The sequence below is a fragment of the Pongo pygmaeus genome, chromosome 5 (assembly GCF_028885625.2).
Source record: "Pongo pygmaeus isolate AG05252 chromosome 5, NHGRI_mPonPyg2-v2.0_pri, whole genome shotgun sequence".
NCBI lineage: Eukaryota > Metazoa > Chordata > Mammalia > Primates > Hominidae > Pongo > Pongo pygmaeus.
This window is the reverse complement of record NC_072378.2, coordinates 24,538,803-24,563,905: the sequence shown is the minus strand read 5'-3', so window position 1 is coordinate 24,563,905 and position 25,103 is coordinate 24,538,803. Positions and strand designations below refer to the sequence as shown.

Sequence of the window (25,103 nt, the reverse complement as noted above, 5' to 3'; positions counted from 1 at the left end):
GCTTTTAGTTACCCTCGTAACATTTGGCACTCCATGAGGCATTCGTGGCTCTTGGAGGTTTAGCACAGAGGCCAGTTCTGTCTTTCCACCCGTCTTGTGGGAATAAAGAGCTACATGGGACACGCACTGGCCCACTCAAACGATGCTTGCGTAAAATGCTCACTGGGGCCCGTGCCATTTTGCAATAATTATTATAAAGTCAAATGCTTGAAAGCATATGAAATATCTGGTTTTATTTCTTGTACTCTTAAGGAGGCTGACTGTGAGGGACAAGGAAGATACTTCTTAAAACCCCAACAAATAAACGAAACCAAAGTACAACTTGTTTCCTTAGCTTTAGGGCACAGAAATGGAAACACTTCTAGCCTCTATTCTAACCAGGTAGCCAGGCTTGCGATACCGTGAGCCAGTTTAGGCTCTGTCCCTCTTACTGTAGGGTTCTTTTTAGTCATTAGGCAGACAGTACCATGCCTATTGCAAAATCTCAGCTGGCCCTTCTGTTTTAGAGGCTTCTGTTGAAAGTCGACAGGAGAAACTGAGGGGCATGGAGGGAAGGAGGAGAAGGGACACAGCAGCGCAGTGGGTGGTGTGGAAGATTTGACTGAGACTCTCCAACTTTTAAGAGAGAATCCAGAGCCCTGCTTTTGTTTTGTCAGGAAAATACCATGATGTGTCTGAGAGCACTCACTGGACTCCGTTTCTTAACGCAAGCGTTCATTATATCCGAGAGAACTATCCCCTTCCCTGGGAGAAGGTAGGCGTGGTCCTCTAATCCTTAAAATATTTAGCACCAAACCTGCCATGTACTGTTTTTGCACCCACATTGACCCCATTTGTACCACTCTGTAAGGGCTGCCCACCATTCCACCTTCAGTGTCATGCACGTTGCTTGGACATAGTAGATGGCTAGCTAATACTTGAATTACTTATAAACACAGTTTGGGATATATCACTTCATCATTTTGCTCCAATAGTAATTAATCTGAAAGCACTTCCAACACATCATAAAACGTTTCCAAAAGTCCTTATGGTTTTGTGTGTGTGTGTGGTTTTTTTTGTTTCTGTTTTTGTTTTTTTCAGACAGAGTCTCTCTCTGTCACCCAGGCTGGAGTGCAGTGGTGCGATCTTAGCTCACTGCAAGCTCCACCTCCTGGGTTCATGCCATTCTCCTGCCTCAGCCTCCCAAGTAGCTGGGACTACAGGCGCCCACCACCACACCCGGCTAATTTTTTTTTTTTTTTTTTTTTGTATTTTTAGTAGAGACGGGGTTTCACCATGTTAGCCAGGATGGTCTCGATCTCTGGACCTCGTGATCCACCCGCATAGGCCTCCCAAAGTGCTGGGATTACAGGCATGAGCCACCGCCCCTGGCCTGTGTGTGGTTTTCTTTTTTTTTTTTTGAGACAGAGTCTTGCTCTGTCACCCAGGCTGGAGTGCAGTGGTGCAATTTCAGCTCACTGCAACCTCCGCCTCCCAGGTTCAAGCAATTCTTGTGTCTCAGCCTCCTGAGTAGCTGGGATTACAGGCAAGAGCCACTGCACCTGGCCTCTTATGTGGTTTTTAATAACTAGAAACTGCAATATACTTGCCTGAAATTTTTTGTTAAGTCTCAGTAACATAAATGAATTTATGTTTATTGAAACTTTTAATAGGATTGTTATTATAAAATCACCCAAACACACATGACTCTAATTTGCTTGTTTGGCAGGACACAGAGAAACTGGTAGCTTTCTTGTTTGGAATTACGTCTCACATGGCGGCAGATGTCAGCTGGCATAGTCTGGGCATTGAACAAGGATTCCTTAGGACCATGGGAGCTGTGAGTACATCCCTTTATGGGGAATGACTTTATGGGAGTGATACTGTCACACCTAAGATCAAAACCTGACCGTTTTAAAAGAAAGGAAAATGTTAGGTTATTCAGACTTCTGCCCAAAGCAGTGCTTGGTTAGAGTCTCATCTTTTCCAATTTGTTCCTTTTCTTCTTTTTTTTTTTTTTTTTTTTTTTTTTTTTTTGAGATGGAGTCTCGCTCTGTTTTCAGGCTGGAATGCAGTGGCGCGAAGGTGCGATCTTGGCTCACTGCAACCTCCAACTCCCTGATTCAAGTGATTCTTCTGCCTCAGCCTCCCGAGTAGCTGGGATTACAGGCACGCACCACCACGCTCAGCTAATTTTTATATTTTTAGTAGAGACGGGGTCTCACCATGTTGGCCAGGGTGGTCTCGATCTCCTGACCTCGTGATCTGCCTGCCTTGGTCTCCCAAAGTGCTGGAATAACAGGCATAAGCCACCGCGCCTGGCCCAATTCATTCCTTTTATTCTTCTTGCCAACTGGGTAGATTCATCCACAAGAGCAGAGTGGCTAGTGTGTACTGAAAACAGTAATAGATGTGATGTTTTGTTTTAGTCACAAAAATATTTGATAAATCTTATGCTTTATTCAAGCTGTATATCTTAAGGATATGAATACCTGCCACTTGATTCTATTTAAAAGTAATACTTTTACTTTACTGGACTTTTTCTCTTTCTTTTTAACTTTCTATATGAAAATGCCACGTCCTCAAACTGAAAATTGTGATCTTACCTGATGACTTAGCCTCTGGAAGGCCCCCTGGTCCTTAATTTATGTTAATTACCTTCTGTTAGAAGTTTCAACTTCAACTCAGATATTTTTATATATACCCTATAAGGCAGAGTTGTCTGTAGTAGCTTTATTACCAGACATATGTATCCAACTCAGCTGCATATATATATATGTGTGTGTGTGTGTGTGTGTTTTTGAGATGGAGTTTCACTCTTGTTGCCCAGGTTGGAGTGCAGTGATGCAGTATCGGCTCACTGCAACCTCCACCTCCTGGGTGCAAGTGATTCTCCTGCCTCAGCCTCCCAAGTAGCTGGGATTACCAGAACCTGCCACCATGCCCGGCCAATTTTTTGTATTTTTAGTAGAGATGGGGTTTCACTATGTTGGCCAGGCTGGTCTCGAACTCCTGACCTCAGGTGATCCACCCGCCTCAACCTCCCAATGTGCTGGGATTACAGGCGTGAGCCACCGCGCCCTGCCTTTTTATTATTATTATGTTTTACTAATAAAATGTTAGTGTGAAAATTGAGTCTCTCGATTATGCATCCTCAGCAATTCATTGAGTTAGCTGTCATCTTCCACCACTTGCTTGATTGTGGAAGTAAGAGTTGGGGCTACAATTTGTAATACACACCAGATGGTTCTCTTTCTTTCTCAGATTGATTTTCACGGCTCCTATTCAGAGGCTCATTCGGCTGGTGATTTTGGTACTGTTTATTTACATTTGCTAAATTTTCTCGTGGTATAGTTCACTTATATTGACATCACTACTGTGCTTTAAATATGTGTGTCTTTAATATTTTGCTGGTTGCATGTATTTTCTATTTAATGTTGCAGTTCATTTAGAGTAGAGATGTACCTCATTTAACACAGAGATGTATTTCTAAAAACTTCTGTCTATGTGTATTGTTTTGTTAAAAAATTCTACATTTTGTTGTTGACATGTCATAATTTTAGGAAAACTTTACTTATACATTGGGTTGAAATTCATTAGCTAGTGTCTCCTGCTCTCCTAATACTTTAGCTTTAAACTAGTAAACTCCACCTTTTGCCTGTAGTAGTAAATTGCTTTTAAATATTTAAACTAGGTGGTGAATGGTGTTTATTAAACCCTTATGGTCGATATTTCCTTAAAGTAAAACAAAAAACACCTTTGGTTATATGGCTAGTTCTTTCTTAATTTATATGTTTCACTAACTAAGATTTTTAAAAGATAATTTTTTCTTAAAAAAAAAAAAAAAAAAAAAAGGCCGGGCACAGTGGCTCACACCTGTAATCCCAGCACTTTGGGAAGCCAAGGCAGGTGGATCACCTGAGGTCAGGAGTTCAAGACCAGCCTGGCCAACATGGTGAAACCCCACCTCTACTAAAAATACAAAAATTAGCTGGGCGTGGTGGCGCATGCCTATAATCCCAGCTACTAGGGAGGCTGAGGGAGGAGAATTGCTTGAACCCAGGAGGCGGAGGTTTCAGTGAGCCAAGATCACGCCATTGCACTCCAGCCTGGGCAATAAGAGCAAAACTCCACCTAAAAAAAAAAAAAAAAAAAAAAAAAAGGCATGCCTTTACCTAAAACAATGAACAAAAATGTGTAATAATGTGAAAAACTAATAATCCGACTTGTCAGACCTCGTGTTGAAAGATGCATGCTATGTTTGTCACTAATCCACCAAATGTCAATATTTTTCTCATACCCTAGGAGGAGATGTGTTGAGCCAGTTTGAATTTAATTTTAATTACCTTGCACGACGCTGGTAAGAGCAATGTACATTTAAATATGTGGTATCTAAGTGGCAATTAGAGCCTTGACTTTTTTCCTTAGAAAATATAACTGACAATATAATTAGAAGTCTTCTGCACTGGTAAATTTTGAAAAGTAAAATTGCATATTAGCATAGTCTAAGTAGATTCTTTGAAAAATTGAATTCTGCTCAATTTTGAATGGAGTGGAGTTGCTGAGTCATAGTTTACTTTTTCAAAATGATCATCTTAACTTATGCTACCATTAGCTTTGTGTAATCATTCTGCTTCTTCTGCATTCTCCAATACTTGGTATTGTCCAACTGTTAAAATTTTCCAGCCTGTTTGTATGTAATGGTAGCTCATTAAGGTTGCAGTTGGAATTTCCCAGATTACTAAAGAGGTCACACTTTCCTTCTATTTTATGGATCATTTGTGTTTGATTTTAAGTGAAAACTTTTTCCAGTTTTCAGTCTATTTTTCTGTTGGGTTGTTTATCCTTTTTATTTATTTGTGAGTATTTATATATTCTGGCTTCTACTCTCTTGTCAGTTTGTCACTTAGTTATTACAAATGCCTTTCACAGTTTGTGGTGTCTTTTCACTTATTTTATTGTGTATCTTGACAAACAGGATTTGTTAATATTCATGTAGTTGAATATATCAGTTTTTCCTTTGTGATAGGTACTTCTGATGTCTTATTTAGGAAATCTGTTCTTAGCTAGGTGTGGTGGCACAGCATCTGTAGTCTCAGCTACTCGGGAGGCTGAGGTGGGAGGATCACTTGAGCACAGGAGTTTGAGGCTTCAGTGAGCTATGATCGCGCCTCTGCACTCCAGCCTGAGCAACAGAGTGAGACCCTGTCTCTTAAATAAAAAGAAAGAAAACCTTTCTACCTTGAGGGCAAATGGTTATTCTCTTACATAGACTTCTAAAGCTTTTATAGTTTTATATCTTAGCTTTATGTCTTTGATGTAACTGGAGTTAATTTTTTGTATGTTCTGAGATGTAAATCTAATTTTATTTTTTCCTCTGGAGATAATGGATTGTCCCAGAATGATTTATCAATAGTCTCCCCTTTCCTTACTGATCTACAATACCTTCTCTGTTTTTGGTTTTCTTTTTCTTTCTATCTTTTTTTTTTGAGACAGTCTAACTCTGTTGCTCAGGCTGGAGTGCAGTGGTGTGTGATCTTGGGTCACTGCAAACTCCAACTTCCAGGCCCAAGTGATCCTCCCACCTCAGCCTCCACCTGGCTAATTTTTTAATGTTTTGTAAGAGATGAGGTCTTGCCATGTTGCCCAGGCTGGTCTCGAACTCCTGGGCTCAAGTGATCTGCCCACCTTGGCCTCCCAAGTGTTGGGATTATAGGTGTGAGCCACTGCACCCGCTTTGGGTTATAAATTAAAATGTTATGTATATGTATGGGTCAGTTTCTGGGCTTTCCGGTATGTCCTTTTGGTCCCTGAACAATACTGATTATTTTAATTGCTGTAGCTTTATAATGAGTCTTGGGCTCTGTTAGGGTGGATCTTATAACTAGTCCTTCTTTTTCCTCAAAAGCACCTTGCCTATTCTTTGCCTTTGTTCTTTCAAATAAGATTTAGGCTCAAGTTGTCATGTTCCAAGAAAAACTTTGCTGGAATTTTGATTAAGTGTTTATTGAATCTAGAGATGAATTGGAAAATTAACAATTGAAGTATTGAGGCCAGGCACGGTGGCTCATGCCTGTAATCCCAGCACTTTGGGAGGGTGAGGCAGGTGAATCGCCTGAGGTCAGGAGTTCGAGGTCAGCCTGGCCAACATGGTTAAACCCTCCTCTACTAAAAATACAAAAATTAGCCTGGTATGATGGCACGTGCCTGTAATCCCAGCAACTTGGGAGGCTGAGGCAGGAGAATCACTTGAACCTGGGAGGCAGAGGTTGCAGTGAGCCTGAGATCATGCCATTGCACTCCAGCCTGAGAAACAAGAGCAAAACTCCGTCTCAAAAAAGAAAAAAAAATTTACCATTCATATAAAAAGATTCGTAAGTTATAAGTAAGATAACATCACTATTTATTTCTTTACTTTTTATCAGGCCTATCTACTGATTATTAAGAGAGAAATTAGTTTCAAAAATCTCCCTCATGAGGGTAGATTTTTCAATGTCTTGTAGTTCTGTCAAAGTTTGCTTTGCTATATACATTTTGAAGATATGTTGTTAGGTACATTCAATTTCAAAAGGATATCTTGTGAATTGAGCTTTTTATCGTGAGGCAGTATCCCTCTTTATCTCTAATAATAGTTGCTGCATTAAAGTCTCCTTTATCAGATGTGACTGGAGTTATACTGGTCATGTTTGGTGATATTCCATGGTGCTAGAATAAGTAGGCTTAAGTTAAGAACTGCCAAGATCATGCCACTGCACTCCAGCTTGGGCGACAGGGTGAGACTCCAACTCCATCTCAAACAAACAAACAAAAAAAACCATCCGGGTTCCGAACCTAACGTGTAGGGTGTGGCACACGTTCTCAGGGCAAAAGCTGGTTGTCCCGTTTGCTTACCTCCCAGGGTTTTTTTGTTTCTAGTTGTTTTTGGCCTTTGAAAAATTTCTGCTGTCCTGCTAGCTTGGTGATTCATTTAAAAAAATATTTTTTTGTTATTTTGTCTGAACTTTTAAGCTATTTTTATTGGGAATGCCATTCCACGCTCTTATAAAATAAAAAATGAGTCTCTCAATTGTTTCTTTCTTTTACCTGCTAAAAGAAACCTACTAAAGTTAGATTTTATTGGTTGTGATTTTTATCTTGTTTATTCTGAGGATTTTTAAATTAAAAGATGGTTGAGTATAAATCTGATTTTTAAATGCTGCTCTTTGCAACTGAAATAACTAATGTTTGTGAACCAAAAGCCTGATTTAGAATTCTTTTCATTGCTTTATACTATAAACCAAGAAGTATCTGAGACAAGTCTCAATCAATTTAGGAAGTTTGTTTTGCCAAGATTAAGGACACACCCATGACACAGCCTCAGGAGGTCCGGATGTGACAACATGTGCCCAAGGCTGTTGGAGCACATCTTGGTTATCTATACATTTTAGGGAGACATGGGACATCAAGCAATATATGTGAAATGGCTATTGGCCAGTTAGCTTAGTTGTGGTGCTAATGACACCAGGGTCACGGGTTCAGTCCCCTTATAGGTCAGTTGTTTTGGCCAGGCATGGTGGCGCGCACCTGTAGTCTCAGCTACTTGGGAGGCTGAGGCAGGAGAATTGCTTGAACTTGGAAGGCGGAGGTTGCAGTGAACCGAGATCGCATCACTGCACTCCAGCCTGGGTAACAGAGTGAGACTGTCTCAAAAAAAAAAAAAAAAAAAAAAAAATTAAAAAAATAAGTAAAATGTCCATTGGTTCAGTCCAGAAAGACGGGACAACTAGAAGCGAGAAGGAGGTTTTCAGGTCATAGGTAGATACAAGACATTCTTCAGAATTTCCAATTAGCCTTTCACTGAATATGCAATTTACAGGAATAGTCTCACTTATGCTGTAGTCTGGTTTAGTGAAACATTTAGGCAAAGGAAGCAATCGGATATACCTTTGTCTCAGGTGAGCAGAGGGATGATTTTTGAGTTCTATCTGTCCTTTGCCTACATGAATTTCCTTGTGGGCAAATTGTGAGGGAGATATGTAGCTTTTAATCTTTGTAGCAATCTCACTTAGAAATAGATTGGGAGGGCCAGGTGCAGTGGCTCACGCCTGTCATCCCAGCACTTTCGGAGGCCGAGGCAGGTGGATCACCTGAGGTTGGGAGTTCGAGACCAGCCTGACCAACATGGAGAAACCCCATGTCTACTAAAAATATAAAATTAGCTGGGTGTGGTGGCACATGTCTGTAATCCCAGCTACTCGGGAGGCTGAGGCAGGAGAATTGCTTGAACCCGGGAGGCGGAGGTTGCGGTGAACGGAGATCGCACCATTGCACTCCAGCCTGGGCAACAAGAGCGAAACTCCGTCTCCAAAAAAAACAAAAAACAATAACAACAAAAAAAAAACCACACACACAGAAATAGATTGGGAGGCAGGTTTGCCCTACACGGTTCCCAGCTTGACTTTTCCCTTTAGTTTAGTAATTTTGGGGTTCTGAGATTTATTTTCCTTTCACAATACTTTTATACTTTGTTTTACTTTTTTGTATACTTTATATACTCTGAAATTAAGATGTCAGGGTGAGGAGACATTTTTATAATAGTGTTTTTAAAATAATTCTTTTCAATTCAACTTGAAACAATAGAAATACTTTAAATTACTTCTTGAACTCTGAATTCACAAAATTAACCACTCCTTTTGTACGTTATAGTTAGTTTCCAATCTGAGTATACCTACATAAATGTTTAAGTTACCAGTTGTTTGCTCTGCATCATTGGGCCAATTATTTAACTTTTCGGTGCCTTAATCATTTATTCTTATGTAAAACGGGAATATGATAGTACTAACCACCTGAGGTCATTGCTAGGATTAAATAACTAGTGCATGTAAAGACTTTTATATGGTGCCTGGCACAAAATAATCACGGAATAACTGGTAGCTGCTGCTGCTGCTGTTACTATTTTCAGCTTCAGAATCAAAACAACTCTTACTTTATTCTGCATTTTTCAGGTATGTGCCAGTCAAAGATCTACTGGGAATTTATGAGAAACTGTATGGTCAAAAAGTCATCACCGAAAATGTAATCGTTGATTGTTCACATATCCAGTTCTTAGAAATGTAAGTGTAACTCAGAGGACAATTTGCAACTGATTTTGTTGTGACTTCCTTCGCACAGTTTTTATGTTTTTGTTTCCTGAGACTGGATTTCGGATTTATGGGTTCTGCTTATTCAAAGGCGGTTGCATGACAGTGGAAAAGGATGGATGGAACTTTTTCTTCATTATTTGCTTCATTTCTCTGTTAGAAACTGCAACTCACAGCCAAAATTATTGTTTATGTTGCAGGTATGGTGAGATGTTAGCTGTTTCCAAGGTAAAGGCTTCATTCTTCCAAATCTTAAAGGATTATAAAGATACCAGGAATAGTACCATATTCATTTTATTTTTTCTTTCTCTCTGCCATAGTTATATCCCACTTACTCTACAAAGTCCCCGTTTTTGGTGGAACAATTCCAAGAGTATTTTCTTGGAGGACTGGATGATATGGCGTTTTGGTCCACTAATATTTATCATCTAACAAGCTTCATGTTGGAGAATGGGACCAGGTGAATTCATATTCCATTTCTATTACCAATCACTCCCTGCCTTTTTACCCCATCCCCCAACATAACTCTCAGGTTTTTCAGCTGATCACATAAAAACAAAACAAAACAATCTCATGAAGTGCTTTCCTAACCTATTCAAAGAGGGAAAGAATGGAAACTCGGTGATCTTATAAACTCGACTGGTTCCCATCCAGTTGGCTTGGTTGATGCTGCTCATGTTTTAGAAACAGAGAGACAGTTATTGCAATATTTGGAGTCTGTGAGAAATGGCTCAGCCAGGCAGGAATCAGCCAGGTGGTGTTCCATTTGTTTCTTTCTATTTTGGGACAGAGTCGTGCTCTGTTGCTTAGGCTGGAGTACAGTGGCATGATCTCGGCTTCACTGCAACCTCTGCCTCCCGGGTTTAAGGGAGTCTTGTGCCTCAGCCTCCCAATCAGCTGGGACTACAGGTGTGCACCACCATCCCTGGCTAATTTTTTGTATTTTTAGTAGAGATGGGGTTTAGCTATATTGGCCAGCCTGGCCTCAAACTCCTGGCCTCAAGTGATCCACCTGCCTTGGCCTCCCAAAGTGCTGGGATTACAGGTGTGAGCCACTGCACCCAGCCTCCATCTGTTTCTTTTGGGAAAACCCATGCTGGGGGCTGGAGTGCCAGGTCTCCGCAGGTCCCAGAGTGGCTGTGTTCTTGCTGTGGTGACACACCTCTCCACCCTGACTACACTCTCAGGGTTTGAGGGTGTCAAAGGATACCTCACCTAATACTAAAAAAACAGAAGCAAACAGAGCCATAGCTACATGCCCCGACACACACTCCAACATAAAATAAGAAATAAATGCATTTGTAAAACATTCTGTTGAAATTTGACATCTGGCCCACGTGGGACAGCTGCTGAACCTCCAGTTCCTTTTCTTCTCCTAAGCATGCTCAGGACAAGTATTAATCAGAAACTCAGCCCAAATATAGATAAGGTAGACTGTGATTGTCCCCACTTCTAGCTGTAGTAGATCATTAGACTCTCACAGAGTCTTACACTACTCCTAGATCAGAGAGAGCCAAGGCTCCTCTGATAACCCATTTCTTTCTTTTTCTTTCTTTTTTTTTTTTAAGAGCACATGTGTTTTGTTTTTTGTTTTTGAGATGGAGTCTTGTTCTGTCACCCAGGCTGGAGTGCAGTGGCATCATCTCAGCTCGCTACAACCTCCACCTCCTGGGCTCAAGTGATTCTTGTGCCTCAGCCTAGAGTACCTGGGACCACAGGCTCACACCACCGCGCCAGGCTAATTGTTTGTATTTTTGGTAGAGACGAGGTTTTACTGTGTTGCCCAGGCTGGTCTCCACCTCCTGAGATCCAAGTGATCCACCCGCCTCAGACTCCCAAAGTGCTGGGATTACAGGCATGAGCCACCACACCACACCTGGCTGGAAAACCCATTTCTTTTTCTCTGTTCTTTTTTTTTTTTTTTTTTTTGAGGCAGAGTCTTGCTCTGTCGCCCAGGTTGGAGTGCAGTGGTGCGATCTCAGCTCACTGCAACCTCCACCTCCCGGGTTCAAGCGATTCTCCTGCCTCAGCCTCCCGAGTAGTTGTGACTACAGGCATGCACCACCACACCTGGCTAATTTTTGTATTTTTAGTAGAGACAGTTTTGCCATGTTGGTTGGCCAGGCTGGTCTCGATCTCCTGACCTCAAGTAATCCACCCACCTCTGTCTCCCAAACTGCTGAGATTACAGGCGTGAGCCACCACGCCTGGCCCAGAGAACCCATTTCTGACCATACTGTTGGACATGCAACCTCTCCCCACTACTGACCTGAACCGGGTTGAGATGTGGGTGTGGCTAGGAAGCACAGGGCAGCCCCTGAATCAGGGAAAGGGCAGGGTGGGAAGCTTAGGCTGTACCACCAGCAGTGGGAAAGAGGGTTCTCTGGGCAGGACTTGTGCCTAGGAGACTGTTCCAGGTCAGGATCATAGCAGAGTTGGCTGTTTATAAGTTGGAATGGCCTACAGAATGTAGGTCCAGAATATTATACTGGGTGATGTTCCTTTACCCTTATAAACATTTGCTAGTACCCAAACAGTGTTAACCATAATTATATATTGTGTTGATTTGAAACAAAATTCCCTTTGATGACAAATTCGACCTTAGCTTGGTACATAATAAACTTGTTTTTAACACTCAGTGAGTAACAATTTGGCAGGGATAGCAATCTCATATGAATGCCACTTTTAATAGTGAAATAAACCTCAACTAAAATCCCCAAGCTCTCCTGTGGACGTGGGTTTTTAGGTGCATACTGCCGTGGTTGTACAGAATTTAAGAGATCTGCCACTCATTACTGAGTTATCTGGAACAAGTTGCTAAACCTTCCAAAATCTTATTTCCTCACCTATAAAATTGGGACAGCAATACTATTTTTATCATAGGATTTTTGTAAGGAGTAAATTAGATCAGTCATGTAAAGGGTTTAGCATAGAGTAAGCACTTACTAAGTATTGGTTACTATTATTATTAGAAGGAAGCAAAGTTTGTATTGGAAGGACTCATAACATATGGGCATGTTTGAGTGATTGACCTGCACTTACTTATATAATCCAAACTGGAAAACATTTTTTGGTATTCGTTTTTCGTTTGGTTCTCCAAATAGCTGAGGAAAGATGTATAGCTGGACCTTACTCTTGTTGTCTCTTGATCCCTGTCCCAATTTACCAAGGTATAAAATTCCATGAGTTGATTGCTTCTTTGCATACATATACAAAGAAAGATTCATCAGAATTTATGAAAATTTATGGGAAATTCAGAGAAGTCTCCAAAAAGAGACAACACAAAAAAATTCATAACAGAAAGGAAAACATAAATATGTTCATAGTAACAGGCATTTCCCAGCTTACTAAGACAGGTTATCTTCCAAAGCTCACTTATGTTATTTGGTATATTTTCCTTAAAAAAGCAATGAAGCAGTGGTAGTTACATTGCTGAGAACTCTACTCACCTCAAACACTATTTGAAAGTATAGCGCTAATGCTGTAAGGCTGCCTTCTGCATCCTGTGGTGGAGAAGAAAAGGTTCAAAGAGAGAACCTTTTCCTCAGCTCAAACCTGGCCAGAGAAATGTTTTGATAGGAAGAGTTTGCCTTCAGCTTTTTCCCACCTCCTTTTTGGAATTCCTTTTTCAGCAACTAATTTTCTTCACCCCTACACTCCACATTACTTTTGTATTACCCCAGCCTCCCTCAGTGACCTCCATACAGATCTTAAGATAGTCTTCATTCCAGAATACTCTTCTTATATTAATACCTGCTTCCTCAATGCTTCTGTTCAGTGTTGGGGGAAAGCCTCTAATGGGAAGAGTTTATCTCTTACGTTCTCAGAGGCTTTTTCACTTGTAAAAGGGGATCCTTCATTAGCTATTTAATTATTGAAATTATGGAATTTTTTTAAAGAAATGAAATTGAGAAATTCAGACACATATAGACATAAATGTGTATAATTGGGCAGAAGGTGACATAATTGGGAACCAGTTTTGATCACAGTCTCAAATTCTGAGACATTTCATGTTAGCATGGAACAAGCTCAGCAGGTGGAGCGGGGAGGGAAGAGGAAGGCTGAGTCTGGGGTGACCGGCAGCGTGGGGCTGCCTGGGATACCATGATAGTGATAGCCGTCAGCCTATCCACCCTCTCTGGGAGAACATGGGCTCTTAATTGGTCCTGTATGGCTAGATAATGAACACTTTAAGCCTTTGGGAGATGATTGAAGCGCACTGCCGATTCTCGGTAAAATTCATGCTTGTGAAGAAGTAGACAAATGCCTAACTCATTTGACTGTTTCCTCAGTGACTGCAACCTACCTGAGAACCCTCTGTTCATTGCATGTGGCAGCCAGCAAAATCACACCCAGGGGTAAGTGGATTCCAAAAGTTTTCATAGAAAAAGTACATCTCACCTGGAGGAGATGCCCTATAGAGGTTGAGAACATGGGATCTGTTGAGAAGACAGCTGTAGGTTCAAATTCCAGATTTGTCACATGCAGCTGTGTGATTTTTAAACAAGCTGCTTGATTTTTGGAGCTATAGCTTCCTCCTTTTGCAAAATGGAAAAAGCACAATCAACACTCCCAGAATTATGGTGTGGATGACATGCAGTGGTGGATGTAAAGCAATTAGCACATGTTGAGTTGCTCTTTAAATGGTAGTTAGTGGCTGGGCACAGTGGCTCATACCTGTAATCCTAGCACTCTGGGAGGCTGAGGCAGGAGGATCCCTTAAGTCCAGGAGTTCAGGACCAGCCTCAGCAACATAGTGAAACCCCTATATCTACAAAAAATGAACAAAATTAGCCGGGTATGGTGGTGTGTGCCTGTAGTCCCAGCTACTTGGGAGGCTGAGGCGGGAGGATTGCTTGAGCCTAGGAGTTCGAGGCTGCAGTGAGCTGAGATCAGGCCAATACACTCCAGTCTAGGCAACAGAGTGAGATCCTGTCTCAATAAAAGAAAGAAGAAATGTAGTTAGTATAACCATCAATATTATTTTCTTACTCATAAACTTTACCTAGATTTTACGTGAAAATTTATTTATCGATGAGACAGTGTCGGGAGACGCCCTCAGTGGTAAGGGCCAGAGGCCTGGTTTGTATTTTAAGAAATGATATTTTCTGCTGGAGTCGGGTACCAACTACCAGTCATTTATGCATTCATTTAATAAGTTATTAATATTACAAATATGTGTATATTAATAAAATATAACAACACAAATAATAAAATATCATTTATTAATCAGTAGGTGCCAGGAACTGGTTCAGGCACTAGAGAGATCATTGTGAACAAGACAGAAACAGTTCCTGCTCTTGGGTATATGGCCTGGCAGGTAGATGGGCACTAAACAAGTAATTGTGGACATTGTTAAGTGCTAGGAAGAAAAAATGCAAGGTGCTCTGGGGATTTGCAAGCGTCCTGGCCTGGGCACAGGAGAGTTCTCCTTGAAGAAGTGATGGCTTAACAGATATTTAAGTGTCAGGAATTAAAAATGCAGGGTGCTCTGGGGATTTGCAACAGAGCGTCCTGGCCCTGGGCACGAAAGAGCTCTCCTTGAAGAAGTGATGGCTTAACCGAGATATTTAAGGATGATCAGGAGTGAGATACTCAAAAATAGAGTATTGCAATGATAAAGGTACTGAGAGGAATGATCTTAGCACTTTGGAAGAATGAAAATTACACAAAGTGTTCAGTGAAGTCCTCATTTTGTTATATTTGAATTGGGTAACTTTTTTTTCTTTTTCTTTTTTTTTCCTAGCAAACCATTCCTTCAACATACTTTTGTTGTTTTTTAATCACATTGAGCACCTTTTGATTAGGCTTGCAGTCTTTCTTGGGGTTGCCAGAACCCTGACACTAGTTGGTGTCATGCCCAGGGCCCCGTCACTTATGGCTGTTGTCCACTCCCTACTTCAGTCATCTCCGAAGCCTCTCTGGCTCCCTGAGTCATCTGCTTTATGGCTGGTTGACATCTTTGAATGTGAAAATGTATTTTTATCGTATAATTAATTCTAGCATGTCTTTGAAGATAAATCAGTATGCTGGCCAGGCACGATGGCTCACACCTGTAATTCCAGCACTTTGGGAGACCGAGGCAGGTGGATCACCTGAGCTCAGGAGTTCGAGCCCAGCCTGGCCAACATAGTGAAATCCCATCTCTACTAAAAATACAAAAAAATTAGCTGGGTGTGGTGGTGCATGCCTGTAGTTCCAGGCTACTCAGGAGGCTGAGACAGGAGAATTGCTTGAACCCAGGAGGCGAAGGTTGCAATGAGCCGACATCGTGCCACTGCACTCTAGTCTGGGTGACGGAGCAAGACTTCATCTCAAAAAAAAAAAAAAAAAAAAAATCGGTATGCCTGCATACCAGTTTCCCCACCAGCTGATACCTGTTTCTAAATTTTTTCATAATCTGGAAAGAACTGAAGCCTTTTACTCCTACCATAGAGCTCTGATATTATAGGAAATATGTTTTATAAGGATAGGCTTTTAAGCCTTGGAAATGTGTTTACTAAAAGATTTTGTGAAATGAAGCTTTTTTCCAAAACTTTGTTTTCTGTGTTGCTCCTTCAGCTTTCTGACGTTAAAATTTTGTACTCTTTTAACCTGTGATTAACATGACTATATTCTTCAACTCAGTTTTACAGGGGGTTGTTTTCTCAGTCGTAAACAGTTTATTCCTTTTTCTCTTCAACAGCTCGAAGATGCAGAAAAATGATTTTCACAGAAATTTGACTACATCCCTAACTGAAAGTGTTGACAGGAATATAAACTATACTGAAAGAGGAGTGTTCTTTAGTGTAAATTCCTGGACCCCGGTAAGAATTTTCTGCTCTAAGTTGAGAAAGAAAGAGGAATGCTGCTTCTTGAGATACCTTGTTTCGCTGAGTCCCTGGGTATTTATTTGTCCATTGAAATTTACCTGTGGTGGGATGTGGTGGCTGGGAGGCTGAGTTGAGAGGATCCCTTGAGTCCAGGAGTTTGAGACCTGTTTGGGCAACATAGCAAGACCTTGTCTCTATAAAAAATAAATAAATTAGCTGGGTGTGATGGCTGTGCCTGTTGTCACAGCTACTTCGGAGGCTAAGGCAGGAGGATTGCTTGAGCCCAGGAGTTCGAGGCTACAGTGAGCTATGATCATGCCAGTGCACTCCAGCCTGGGCCTAAGCATGTGCCAGGCCAGCAAATACTCTTGGCATCCATATGTGGTTTGTTCTGGAGATGCCCTGAGTCTGCACCTCAGTGGTCTCTGTCAAGTCAAGATGACCCTGGGCACCCAGGACAGTCCTTCTTTGGACTTAGTCCCAAAGGCGTTCACAATGTTGAAGGATCACTGTGCATAGCCCCATTGTGTATGAAATTCATCAATGAAGTTATCTGTTAAGTGAAGACACTCTACTGGGGGATATAAAATGAAAGACAAATGAACTCTGACCCTTTAAAAATATGAGTCTGAAAGGAGTGACAAATACAGAAATAACCATTATGTGAGTAGACTACAACGCATACCATGGTGAGGTAAGGGCATCATTAGATAGCAGGGAGAATGGGTGTGGTGGCTCATGCCTGTAATCCCAGCACTTTAAGTGGCTGAGGCAGGTGGATTGCTTGCGCTCAGGAGTTTGAGGCTAGCCTGGGTAACATAATGAGACCCTGTCTCTACAAAAAAATAAGAAAAATTAGCTGGGCATGGTGGTATGCACTTGTAGTCCCAGCTATTCGGGAGGCTGAGGTGGGAGGATTGCTTGATCCTGGAAGGCAGAGGTTGCAGTGAGCTGAGGTTGCACCACTGCACTCCAGCCTGGGTGCTAGAGTGACCCCGTCTCAAAAAAAAAAAAAAAAAAAAAAAAAAAAAAAAAGCAGGGAGAAAAGCTTCACCTTGGAGGCTATGAGACAGAGAAGGCTTCCTGGAGGAGGGGACATTCAAGTTAGGCCTTGGACAGTAGATAGTGTTTCATCAGTGAGAGTACATTTCTGTTAGTGGGTTGGGAAAGTTTCAGGTGTTGGGAAATCTGAGTAGTCGTATTTGCCTGAAACACACGACAAGGAATATGAGTTACTGTGAGAGGCTTAGGAAGCTAAGTAGGCATTGGATTGTAGTGGGCTCTTAATGTCAGAAGGGTTTAGACAGCTTTGGGAATTGGGGAAGGGTCTGGTTTAGGTTTAATGCTCTGCTGTTACTGCCTTAAAATTCTTAACAATTTTTTTTTTTTTTGAGATGGAGTCTTGCTCTGTCGCCTGAGCTAGAGAGTGCAGTCGTACCATCTAAGCTCACTGTAACCTCTGCCTCCCGGGTTCAAGCAATTCCCTGCCTCAGCCTCCTGAGTAGCTGGGATTACAGGCACCTGCCACCATGCCCGGCTACTTTTTGTATTTTTAGTAGAGACGGGGTTTCACCATGTTGGCCAGGCTGGTCTTGAACTCCTTACCTTAGGTAATCCGCCCACCTGGGCCTCCTAAAGTGCTGGGATTACAGGCGTGAGCCACCGCACCCGGCTTTAACAATTTTTTAACAAAAGGCTGCATGTTTTAATTTTGCCCTGGCCTCCTTAAATTATGTAGCTGGTCCCGGACCGGGGAGCGGAACCTCTATCAAAGCACATGTCATTTTGTCTTGCCATATTTGGATTTTCTCCTTTGCAAAAAAATGAATTGTCTAAGGAGGTACTTTATGTTCCCAGTGTCTGTTGTGGTACCTGGCATATAGTAGGAGCTGATTAATTGTTTCCTGGATGAATGAGCAAGTCAGAGCTAGGCTTTAGGATGAAGCAATCTATGCATGGCCTGCCAGTGAGATTAGAATGGGCAAAGCAGAAGGGCATACTCGTGTCTGAAAGATTCTCAGACCCTGTGCTTTCCCAGAGCCTGAGCCATCTGGGCTGCCTTCATGCTTTGAGCCAATTGTTCTCTGCTTTGGAGCAGACCTAGGAAGTCTTGTTTGGTCTCATGTCACCCTTGGGCAGATTTAGAGTTGTGTCCCCTTAACTTGGATGGATCTAGTATCTGGCCAGCTTGTTCAGGGCCACTCTAGTTTGTGTTTTTGTCTCCACAGTAACCACATTAAGAACGATTCAGCATCCCAAGCTGAGGGGCTTGTTGTCCCCCAAATTCTCTGGCATATGGCTCCTAGCACTCTGCATGTGACCTCTCATGTCTGCCTGGCAGCAAATACAGCCGCATCTCAACTTGGGTGTGGTTTGGAGGATATCTTGTTTTTTTTTTTTTTTTCCCGAGACAGAGTCTTGCTCTGTCACCCAGGCTAGCGTGCAGTGGCACGATCTCAGCTCACTGCAGCCTCCATCTCCCAGGTTCAAGCGATTTTCCTGCCCAGCCTCCCAAGTAGCTGGGACTACAGGTGCCTGCCACCACTCCCAGCTAATTTTTGTATTTTTAGTAGAGACGGGGTTTCCACTATATTGGCCAGGCTGGTCTCGAACTCCTGACCTTGTGATCCACCTGCCTCAACCTCCCAAAGTGCTAGGATTATAGGCGTGAGCCACTGCGCCTGGCTGGTCTGGAGAATATCTTTGGCATCCTGGTGTTGTTCCAGTTTATTTGTTAAAAAAAAAAAAAAAAATATATATATATATATATATATATACACACACACCTATACAAATACAATTAAAGTTCTAGATTGAAAGGACTTGTTCTTTTTTTTGTTGTTGTTGAGACAGGGTCTCATTTTGTTGCTCAGGCTGTAGTGCAGTGGTGAGATCTTGGCTCACTGCAACTTCAACCTCCCAGGTGCAGGTGATCCTCCCATTTCAGCCTCCCAAGTAGCAGGGATTACAGGCACGCTCTACCACACTCAGCTAATTTTTTGTATTTTTTGTTGAGATGGGGTTTCTCCATGTTACCCAGGCTGGTCTCAAACTCCTGGGCTCAAGCAACCTTCCTGTCTCAGGCTCCTAAAGTGCTAGGATTACAAGTGTGAGCCACTGCACCTGGACAGACTTGTCTTTTAAAAAATTTTAGTCCACCGGGCATGGTGGCTCATGCCTGTAATCCCAGCACTTTGGGGGAGCCGCGGCAGGTGGATCGCTTAAGGTCAGGAATTCAAGACCAGCCTGGCCAACATGGTGAGATCCCATCTCTACTAAAATACAAAAATTAGCTGGGTGTGGTGGCGAGCACCTGTAGTCCCAGCTACTAGGGAGGCTGAGGCAGGAGAATTGCTTGAACCCAGGAGGCAGAGGTTGCAGTGAGTTGAGATCGTGCCACTGCACTCCAGCCTGGTGACACAGCGATAACTCTTTCTACCCATGCTGGTCCCAACCTCTCAGGCCATAACTCTACCATCCCTCAGCATAAGTTGGGGGTATGATTTCACTATCCTAATTGCCTGTCCTAAGTGATCTTACTTGCTGATAGGAACTAATGTTTTATTTTGTTGTTTAGCACTTCTAAAAACTCATTTCCTTTACACAAGTCCAATACTTTGGACAGGAAACAGTAGCTTTGTTGATTATGCTATGTGTCTTTACTGTATAACGATTTTTTTATTTCAGGATTCCATGTCCTTTATCTACAAGGCTTTGGAAAGGAACATAAGGACAATGTTCATAGGTGACTCTCAGTTGTCACAAAAGCATGTCTCCAGCCCCTTAGCATCTTACTTCTTGTCATTTCCTTATGCGAGGCTTGGCTGGTACGTATAAGTTTATCTAACTTGTGAATGTTTTCTTCAGTATTAATTTTATTCAGTCATTCTGCAACTGTTTTTTATTTCATTTTATTTTATTTTTGAGACAGAGTCTCACTTTGTCACCCAGGCTGGAGTGCAGTGGCTTGATCTTGGCTCATTGCAACCTCTGCCTCCCAGGTTCAAGTGATTCTCTGCCTGAGCTTCCCAGTAGCTGGGGTTACAGGTGCGCGCCACCATGCCCGGCTAATTTTTGTATTTTTAGTAGAGACAAGGTTTCACCATGTTGACCAGGCTGATCTCGAACTTCTGGGCTCAAGTGATCTTCCCACCTTGGCCTCCCAAAGTCTGGGGATTACAGGCATGAGCCACTGTGCCCAGCCCTCTGCAACTGTTTTAAATGGTGCTTGTTAGCACCTTGTTTGTCAATCAATTCATCATCAACAAAAGCATTAATTTATTTGATTTAAAAAACATTTTTTTCTGTACTAGAGATGGGGTCTTGCTATGTTGCCCAGGCTGGTCTCAAACTCCTGGGCTCAAGCGATCCACCTGCCTCAGCCCCACAAAGTGCTGGGATTACAAGCATGAGCCACTGCACCTGGCCAAAAGCATTAATTTAATGGTTATTGTAACAATGAAATGATCTCCTTACACTTGGTCAAATATGTTTAAATACAAGGAACTTTCGGTTTACTAAATAATCACAACAATAAAGGATTATTTCATGGAATTTTTGTAAAGCCCTGATGTTCTTGGAGATATATTCTTACAGATTTCTTTTATAATCTAGTCACATCAGAAGGATATAAGCAGATAGCTGTTGTGATTTAAATATTATAACTTCATATGGTAAAAGCTGGTATACCATGACAATTTTATAAAGAGAATGTTAGGAATTCCTCTGATTTTAAAATTCAACCAAAACTAAGCCCCCAAAATAAATAAATAAAAACAATAAAAACAAAACAAAACAACAACAACATGCAAAACTAAGCCCAAGTATATAAAAGTGACTATTTTCTGGAAGTTTGGATGAAGGCTTTTTAAAAAAATCATACTCCTTAATTCCAAAGGGCATTGCATTTCCTTGGCACAATTTCCTGACAGTCCTTCATTTCAGGGCCTGTGTGCATTCAGCTCTAATGCAGGAGGTGGGGAGGTGAATGCTGTCTTTACTGGTCGTTCACTTGTGTGTAATGGCTCTTCTTGGCCACCTCACTAAAAGATCCAAAAGTCCTCCTGCTGGGCTGGCAGCTACACAAGCACAGCCAGCCACAGGGACATCCCTAAGGCCATTAGTGGCCAGCATTGAGCCTCCAAAGTGCAGAGAACAGCAGCGGATCCACTGGAGTGTCTGTCCCTCCCACCAGGTATCACAGCCTTAAACAACTGCTCTTGCCTTTTTCCTTTGTTCTGCCGTTTGTTCTGATTTCGGCTCACTGCAACCTCTGCCTCCTGGGTTCAAGCGATTCTCCTGCCTCAGCCTCCAGAGTAGCTGGGATTACAGGCGCCTGCCACCATACCTAGCTAATTTTTGTATTTTTAGTAGAGACAGGGTTTCACCATCTTGGCCAGGCTGGTCTCAAACTCCTGACCTCAGGTGATCCACCCGCCTTGGCCTCCCAAAATCCTGGGATTACAGGCGTGAGCAACTGCGCCTGGCCTGCCATTTATTCTTCATGTGGTGATAAGAACTAGAATAAACAAATGACTTTTGGTCTTTCCAGCCCCAGTAGTGATACTTGAACCTTTGACTTGGTTTATCCAGCTCTATAACTGGTGGCTCTTGGAATCTCATCTAGGAGCCTCTACTAAATATGTTGGACACTTGATTTGGCTCACTACCAAGTGCCTATGTGGCTATGGTAGAAACATAGTCTATTTCACACAAGCTCGTCTTTGATCAGGTAACACATTGAAATGAATTGAGCAGATCAGAAAGTGGCCCACGGGGCTTGGCTGGACATGAATTTCCTCTCTACTCTCAGGCAAGCCCTGGTTTTGTGTATAAGACAAGAAGCTTCATGAGTATACTTTTCATCCTCTCAGGTTATGTAGTCCAGAAATGCTTAGAGGCCTTGAATTGTCCATTTTTATTTTATTTTTCCCCTTGAAGAATGAGACTGAATCACACTAACAATACAACCTGAGAAGTGAATATTCACAACAGTCACGCGGGGTGGAAAAGTCAGTGAGAGAAAGTTAACAGACTGGGCTCTAGAAAGGAAAGAAGCAGGCGACGGCTTTAACCCTAGTGCTCAGTGCATACCATGGTGGGTCCCTTCACTTCCCTAAGGGCAATGACCTCAGCTGACCTCAACCAGGATGGGCACGGTGACCTCGTGGTGGGCGCACCAGGCTACAGCCACCCTGGCCACATCCACATCGGGCGCGTGTACCTCATCTACGGCAATGACCTGGGCCTGCCGCCCGTTGACCTGGACCTGGACAAGGAGGCCCACAGGATCCTTGAAGGCTTCCAGGTGAGACACCATCTCATCCTTTCTCTTCTAGTGGTCAATAGCTACTGCTTGCATTTTGTGGCAGATTCTCCAGGATGAGTAACTAATAACAAGAATAATTACAGTAACAGCTGGTGGTGTACATTTGTGAAGCACTTTTTATTTTTAAAAGCATGTTTACATCATTTATTTTATTCTATCATTAGTCTAATACCTTCCAAAAACACACATGCTATTAAGAACTGCTTTGAGTGGCCAGTTGGGATGTGATTTCTTGATAATATAATTGATAATATAAAACCTCTTTATACACACACACACACACAAAATGTATGTATTTATAAAACTTTGTAAGTATTTTAATTAATTAATTTATTTATTTGAGATGGAGTCTCTTGCTCTGTCACCCAGGCTGGAGTGCAGTGGCGCAATCTCTGCTCACTGCAACCTCTGCCTCCTGGGTTCAAGCAATTCTCCTGCCTCAGCCTCCTGAGTAGCTGGTACTACAGGTGCACACCACCATGCCAGGCTAATTTTTTTTATTTTTAGTAGAGATGCAGTTTTGCCATGTTGGCCAGGCTGGTCTCAAACTCCTGACCTCAGGTAATCCACCCGCCTTGGCCTCCCAAAGTGCTGGGATTACAGGCGTGAGCCACTGCACCCGTCCAGAATTTTAGATTCACAGAAAAGGTATAAAGACAGTACAAAGAGTTCCCATGTACTGTTTACTCATTTTCCCCTATGTTAACATCTTATATAATTATGGTATACTTGTCAAAAATTAAGAATAAAAACAACACTGGTACATCACTATTAACTAAATGCCAGACTTTCTTTAGATTTCCTTCTTTTGTCCTAAGTGGTTGGTTATTCATCACCTGAAAAAACTCGCAGTGACTACAAACGTTCCTCGTGGAGTCCAAGCATTAATTCCTCCCAAGAGTGCTAGGGTCCTGGAAAGTTTTTCTAACATCAGAGGCTTTAGTTTTTGTAACAGCAATAAGCAGGGGTGAGGGGGCGGGGTAGACAGAGCCCTGCTACTAGTCACCAACGAGTGTGGGGCTTTTGGTGATACTGGCCTGGCACTGCATTCTCTGAGTGTCATATGTTAGGGGGAGGAACCCTAGACTTCCGGTCAGATCGTCGTGGTTCTTGTTCTGGGCAAGCCACTTACCCTTTTGCTGTGAAGTTAATCCTGTGAAGAGAAAATAAGATGGCACACCTGAACATGCTTTTTTTTTTTTTTTTTTTGAGATGGACTCTCACTCTGTTGCCCAGACTGGAGTGCAGTGGCATGATCTTGGCTCACTGCAACCTCTGCCTTCTGGGTTTAAGTTATTCTGCCGTCTCAGGGTCACAAGTAGCCAGGACTACAGGCATGCACCTCCATGCCCGGCTAATTTTTGTATTTTTAGTAGAGACGGGGTTTCACCATATTGGTAAGGCTGGTCTCGAACTCTTGACCTCAGGTGATCCGTCTGCCTCAGCCTCCCAAAGTGCTAGGATTATAGGTGTGAGCCACCACGCCCAGCCATGCACACGCTTTCAAAAATAAGAGGTACAATGATTTATGATCTAGTTTAGGCTCTGATGAAAGGAGCTCTGAATCCAACATGTACAAATAAGGTGACTGGCCAGTGTGTAAGGTCACAGTCCCAGAGGGACAGCATTTTTCAGAGCCTTCTGACACCACATGAAAAATTTCCAAAATAAATCTATCTAATTCTGTTGCTTCTTACTTCTCTACAAAGCCTTTCCCTGTCAGACTGTTGTGTAAAGTGTAAACCTTTGGGTGCATATAGACAGGGAATAAGAGAGGCAGCTGCTTCCTGTGGCTGCTAAACTCTCTTAAAGACCACTTGGGTGAGAAAGGAAGTGGCTCCATGCTCTCCTCCCCTAGTGACCTTTGATAATTTCAAAGATGGCAAGATAAAGGCATGGACGAAGGATGGGAATCCTGCCCTCAGGCCCTGACTGCAATGAGCATCTCCGTGTCCTCATTGGTACAATGAAGGTTTATGATAGGTAACTCGAGGCCTGGCCTGCTTTAAAATTCTGTGCTCCTCTCGGAATGACTGGCTGGCCCGTAGGAGGGCTGGATGGTGCAGCTGATAGTGATAAAATGAACCAGTCCTCAGCTGGCAGAGCCCTGAGTTATTGGTTCCCACCCTGCCCTAGTGTGTTTTGTGTCCCCAAGCAATCTTATCTTGTTTATCAAGTTTCTGCCTTATAGAAAGGGGCAGTGCTTATAGATGCCACTGCACACGGGTGTGGAGAGATTACCTAATAAATAATGGTCATGGGTCCTTCAGCATGTGTGTTATGTGGCAAGCACCACTGTGTGAAAGGCCATTCATTGTTTTGTAAGCTGTGAAAGAATTGGAGAACCTGGCTGGGCGCGGTGGCTCATGCCTGTAATCCCAGCACTTTGGGAGGCCAAGGCGGGCAGATCCTAAGGTCAAGAGATCAAGACCAGCCTGACCAACGTGGTGAAACCCTGTCTCTACTAAAAATACAAGATTAGCCAGACGTGGTGGCATATGCCTGTAATCCCAGCTACTCGGGAGGCTGAGGCAGGAGAATCGCTTGAACCCAGGAGGCGGAGGTTGCGGTGAGCCAAGATCACACCATTGCACTCTAGCCTGGGCAAGAAGAGCGAAACTCCATCTCAAAAACAAAAAACAAAAACAAAAGAGAAAGAATTCGAAAACCCAATGAATTACTTTCAGGTCTAGGCTGATTCCAGACGGTAGGATAAGAAAGATATAGAAAGTCCACTTTGGAAAAAAAAAGTCTCTGAAGAGATTGAGTTTTCCATCTGTAAACCGTTAAAGTGAGGATGCTAGCAGTTCCTACCTTAATCCGTTTAAAGTGCTTAGAACAATGTCTACAGCAGCACCATCCTGC

The 25,103-nt window shown here is 42.5% G+C and overlaps 1 protein-coding gene across 1 annotated transcript in view; it reads left to right on the top strand.

Annotated features, from left to right (window-relative positions):
- Positions 1 to 25,103, top strand: part of GPLD1 (glycosylphosphatidylinositol specific phospholipase D1) — a 72,183-nt gene that overhangs the window by 20,857 nt on the left and 26,223 nt on the right. The window contains exons 4-14 of the mRNA XM_054492632.2: positions 657 to 754; positions 1,709 to 1,819; positions 3,244 to 3,292; positions 4,285 to 4,339; positions 8,964 to 9,071; positions 9,299 to 9,326; positions 9,419 to 9,558; positions 13,391 to 13,456; positions 15,784 to 15,904; positions 19,598 to 19,737; positions 22,031 to 22,217. Of these exons, the coding sequence (XP_054348607.2) occupies positions 657 to 754; positions 1,709 to 1,819; positions 3,244 to 3,292; positions 4,285 to 4,339; positions 8,964 to 9,071; positions 9,299 to 9,326; positions 9,419 to 9,558; positions 13,391 to 13,456; positions 15,784 to 15,904; positions 19,598 to 19,737; positions 22,031 to 22,217 (1,103 nt within the window). The remainder of the gene's footprint in view (positions 1 to 656; positions 755 to 1,708; positions 1,820 to 3,243; positions 3,293 to 4,284; positions 4,340 to 8,963; positions 9,072 to 9,298; positions 9,327 to 9,418; positions 9,559 to 13,390; positions 13,457 to 15,783; positions 15,905 to 19,597; positions 19,738 to 22,030; positions 22,218 to 25,103) is intronic.